The sequence below is a fragment of the Penaeus japonicus genome, unplaced genomic scaffold (genome assembly GCF_977035675.1).
Source record: "Penaeus japonicus unplaced genomic scaffold, GWHDUDI00000001_assembly GWHDUDI00000005, whole genome shotgun sequence".
Lineage (NCBI taxonomy): Eukaryota > Metazoa > Arthropoda > Malacostraca > Decapoda > Penaeidae > Penaeus > Penaeus japonicus.
The window spans coordinates 18,473,361-18,478,360 of NW_028234407.1; the positions used below are offsets into that span (position 1 = coordinate 18,473,361).

Sequence of the window (5,000 nt, forward strand, 5' to 3'; positions counted from 1 at the left end):
GTGTGTGTGTGTGTGTGTGTGTGTGTGTGTGTGTGTGTGTGTGTGCATATTTGCACGTAAACACATACATGCTTACTTGTATGTGCCCCTTTAGGTACGTATAGATTACATTGGCATAGCAATAAAAGTTGGCTTGAGAAATAAGAAATACTTGCAAACCTTCAGAACGGGTATCTTCTGATCATAAGGTAACTAAGAAGCATCACATGCAAAAGCTATAGACAATATATTCTGGAACACTCATGCCATAGCAACAATGCAATTCAAAGCAGTTAACTCACTGAGATTGCTTCAAATTTGCATTCCAATGTGCTAATTCCAATGAGGTTGTTAGCCCCAGAATGTCTCGGATCTTACTATGATAACATACTAATTCAACTCTTGCTAAAGCTAATTTTTTGTCTAGCTTCCAAAGATAAGTTGTAAAAATGAAAATATTTTGTAAAAAAACTCAAACTAATTGATCTTAAAAAAAAAGAAAAAAAGTCTTTGGTAGATTTTGTAACACTATGGAAATTATCTTAACAACTATTTTAAAATTTCTAAAAATTACTAAACAACATATGCAAGAGGATATTTTCAAATAATTAAAAATTTCTTCAGAACTTCATGATCCTTTCCATGAAGTTCAATACCTTCCTCTTCAGAAGTTGAACCAACCTACAAAGCAAAATTTCAGGCAGTTCTTACCGTGGCCTCGAGGAGTTTGGCGATCGCGGGGGCCTTGTGACCTGCTGATTAGCATTTGCCTTACGAGGGGAGTCCACGTACGCGTGGTGGTGGTGGTGGTGATGGTACGACGGGTGGTGATGTGTGGGCGGTGCATCTGGCTGGAAGAAGTTAGTCTTCGAGGGATGCCTTGGCAAGGGTGGCGTAGGTTCGCAATCCTGACTCTGACTCATTCCAGGAGGGGGCTGGCTGTTGTCATCACACTCTCCTGCCCCACCCGTGCTCACTGTGACCGAAGATGATGCTCCGGCCCCTCCCCCCTCCACCAGCTACAGGCAGGGAGATAATACTCAGTTACAACTAAGCTGATACAACAATCATGTACAGGTGCAAAAATGGTATCAACAACTTCAATACAGATCAAATATTTGCAAATCAAGGGCAGCAAAATACAGTAAATTAAAGATATACATCAAGCAGCCAGACATAACCATTAGACAAAGCCTGATAAGACTCTGAGAATATCTCTGGAAGCAAAGAGTAATGACACTGTACACTTAAATAGTGCTGGGACAATAGAGCAAAAGATGCAATTTCTACTTTTGTACAACTCTTCTAAAGCAGATTATTTTAACTATACTGCAATTATATATTCAGGCTTGCAAGAAAAGCAGTGCTTCATAGAACTTCAGGTAAGAATAAGTATGAGTACTGAAGATTTTCATAAATGCACAATTTTTTCCCAAACCGGAGGTAAAATCATAATCTAAAAACTTAATCTCCCTGTTCTTTATGAGAGTACTTCAGTTATCAGGATGAAATACTGTATTGTTGATTACACGAAACATAGAAAATATAAATCCAAGTGAAAAGAAAGAGAAAAAGAAAGAAAAGAACAGAACTCAGATATCAATAATCATTTTAACCAATAATGGCAGTTACATTAAGTGAATAATAATTGTAGGTGTAGGTAAAATAAATATCATAATAATAATAAATAATATATACCCAGAGTTCAGTCACAGCCAAGGGATCAAAAGGAGGAATAGAAAAAATGAAGAAAATATAGGGTAAAAGTAGAGGAAGAGTAAATAAACGAAAATTCAGTGCTATCAACAGGAGGAGAAGGGGGAGGGAGAGATATCAGAGGATGAGGAGGATGGTAGGACAAAGAACACGGAAGAGAAAGAATATTAGCAAGAGAAAGTAAGATGGAGAAAGGGGGCTAAGGAGAAGAAAAATAAGGGTAATAGTACATTGGCTGGCATTCACTTAAGGCATTTATAAATACTTTCCAGGAATGAGAGAAAATATCTTTTACTCTAGAAAATCAAAAACTCTCAGTCTCAAAGTCAAATAAAATACATATCTTTGAATCCAACAACTCAACTTGTGATTTACACAAAAAATCTAATATTACCATAAAAAAGAATTGTAAACAATGCAAAATATAATAAGTACCCCAAACAGAGAATTTCTTGCAAAAAAAAACAATATATATATATATATAAAATCAAATATACTATTTTATGGTTATTAGGAAAATAATGCTTAAAATGAAAGCATTCTCAACTAAAAAAAAAAAAAAATTGTTTTAAAACAAAAAGAGAGAGAGAGAAAAAAAAAATCATCATCTTGACCTCCCTCCCTCAAGAAATAGCAGGGAATTATTTGGTTTTTTTTCTCTGTGCAATTACTTTCTTGGATGGTTTTGGAAACAATATTCCTACAATAGAGTATAAAGATCCCCTCTGATCCTTTAAAACATCTACATTTCTCTTCAACTTTTCAAAGGGAACAATTCTAATTCAACTTTATCAAAGATGCAATTTGGAGGTGGGGCAGGAACCTAAATCTAACATTTGATGGTGGTTTAACCCACGACACGAGTCTAGGTCTCGCGATTTAACAGTAAAGTAATTATAGTTGTGTCTACACGAGGGACCATGCTGGATTGGGGGGCAGGGGCTTGGCAGTGGACGCAGCACCTGAGGGCCAGCAATATCACCACACGATTCATTTCACCAAAACATTACACCATTTAAAATTTCACATACCGTGGCTTATTCATATCATTACACTTACCATTAAAAAATAGACTCTCTTACTATTTCTTCTTTCATACTTAGTTCTTACCTCTTGAAAAGCACACAAAAGCCCATTTGGGGATTGTCAAAGGTATTCTTTACTTTTAGTAGGGGGGGTTTTTTGGGGTTTTGGGGTTTGTTGTGTGTGTGGGGGGGGGTTTGTGGGGTGTTGTTGGTTGGTGTTTGGTGTGAGTTGGTTGTGGGTGGTTGGGGGGTTTGGGGGTGTGGGGGGGGGTTGGGGTTGTTTTTTATGTGTGTGTGGTATGTGTGTGGTGTGGTGGTGTGTGGGGGTGGTGGGAGGTTGGTGTGGTGTGGGTGTGTGGTTTGGTGTGGTTGTTGGTGTGGGTGGGTGGGTTTTGGGTGGGTTTTGGTTGGTGTGTTGTGTGGGGGGTGTTGTTTGGTTGGTGGGTTGTGGTTTGGGTGGTTTTGTGTGTGGGGTGGTGTTTGTGGGGTGTGGTTTGTTATGGGTGTGTTTTTGGGTTTGTGTGTTTGGGGGTGATTTTGTATTGTTTTATTTGAAATTTTGTTGTTAAAAATTTGGGGGGGTGTTGGGTGTGGGGTGTGTTGGTGTGGTGTTTTTGTTTTGGGGTGTGTGTGTGTGGGGGGGGTTGTGTGTGGTGTGTGTGGGTGTTTGTGTGTGGTGAGTGGGGGTGGGAGTGTGGTGGTGGTGTGTGGTTGGGTGTGATGTGGGGTTTTGTGGTGTGTGTGTGTTTGTGGTGTGTGTGATGTGTGGGTTTGTGTGGGGGTGTGTGATTGTGGGTGTGTGTGGTTGTGTTGTGTAGGGTGGTGTGTGTGGGGGTGGGGGAGTGTGTGTGTGTGTGGAGGTGTGTGGGGGGGGGTGTTGGGGGGGGGGGGGGGGGTGGGTTTGGTGTGGTGTGAGTGGGGTGGGTTTTGTGTTTGTGTGATGTTTTTTGGTTGTGGGGTGGGGGTGTTTGAGGTTTGGGTATTTTTTTTGTGTTTGTGTTGTGGGGTGGTAGGTTTGGTGGTTTTGTTGTTTTGTATTTTTTTGGGTTTGTGTGTGGGTGTAGGGGTTTTGTTGGTGTTTTTGTTTGGAGTGTTTTTTTGGGTTGGTGTGGGGTGGGTGGTTGTGTGTGTGGTGGTGTGGGTGTGGTGTTTTTGGGGTGTTTGTGTGTTTTTGGGATTTGGTGGGGTGTGTTGTGGTGTGGTGGTGGTTTGGGTGTTGTTGTGGTTTTTTTGTTTTTATTTTGGTGTGGGGGGGTGTGTTTTGTTGTGTTTGTGTTTTTGTTTTTGTGTTGGTGTTTTTGGGTGTGTGTGTGTGGTGTGGGGTGTGTGGTGTGGGTTTGGGGTTTTTGGATGGTGTTGTTGTGTGGGGGTTTGTGGTTTGTGTGGTGTGGGGTTTAGTGATGTGGTGTTGTGTGGGGTGTGTGTGTTGTGTGTTGTGGTTGTGGTTGGTAGGGGTTTTGGGGGGTGTTTATTATAAAATTTTTTATTTATATAATTTATATATTTTTTAAAAATATTTTTATAATTATAAATTTTATTTATATAATTTATATAAAAATTTTTATATTATTATATAAAAAAAATTAAAATTTTAAATTTTTAATTTTAATTTTTTTTATATTTTATTAATATTTTTATATTTTTTAATTTATTTTAATTTATTATTTTATATATATATAGAATTTTAAAAAATAAAAAAAAAATATATTTTTCAATTTTAAAATAAAAAATATATCTATCATATATATACATATATATATCATATATATACATTATATCATATATATACATAATATACATATTATACATAAACATATATTTATAATTCATATATACATATATATATACTTTTAATATATATATATATATATATAATCATGACATATGCAATTTACATATACATATATATATATATATATATATATTATATATATATATCATATAGTCATTTATATATCGATATATCATCATATATATACAGAAATATATATCTTAATATACATATAATTTATATCATATATATATATCTATATATAGATATATATATATAGATATATTACCTACATATATTTTTTTAATTCATATATAGATATATATATTTAGCATATATTTACATATATATTATATATAGACATATATATATATCATTATACATTATATATACATTTATATATATATATATATATATATATATACTATATATATACATTATATATTAAATCTTATATATATTCAATATATATATTTTATATAATATATCATATATTATCATATAATATA

The 5,000-nt window shown here is 35.3% G+C and overlaps 1 protein-coding gene across 2 annotated transcripts in view; it reads right to left on the reverse strand.

The window, feature by feature from the left end:
* Positions 1-690: 690 nt before the first annotated feature.
* The window catches only part of LOC122248850 (palmitoyltransferase ZDHHC8), a gene marked incomplete at its 3' end in the record, with an annotated part of 38,818 nt that continues 34,508 nt past the window's right edge, over positions 691-5,000 (reverse strand). For both annotated transcript variants that reach the window (XM_086537085.1, XM_086537084.1), the window contains 1 exon segment: positions 691-998. In XM_086537085.1, the coding sequence (XP_086393211.1) occupies positions 691-998 (308 nt within the window).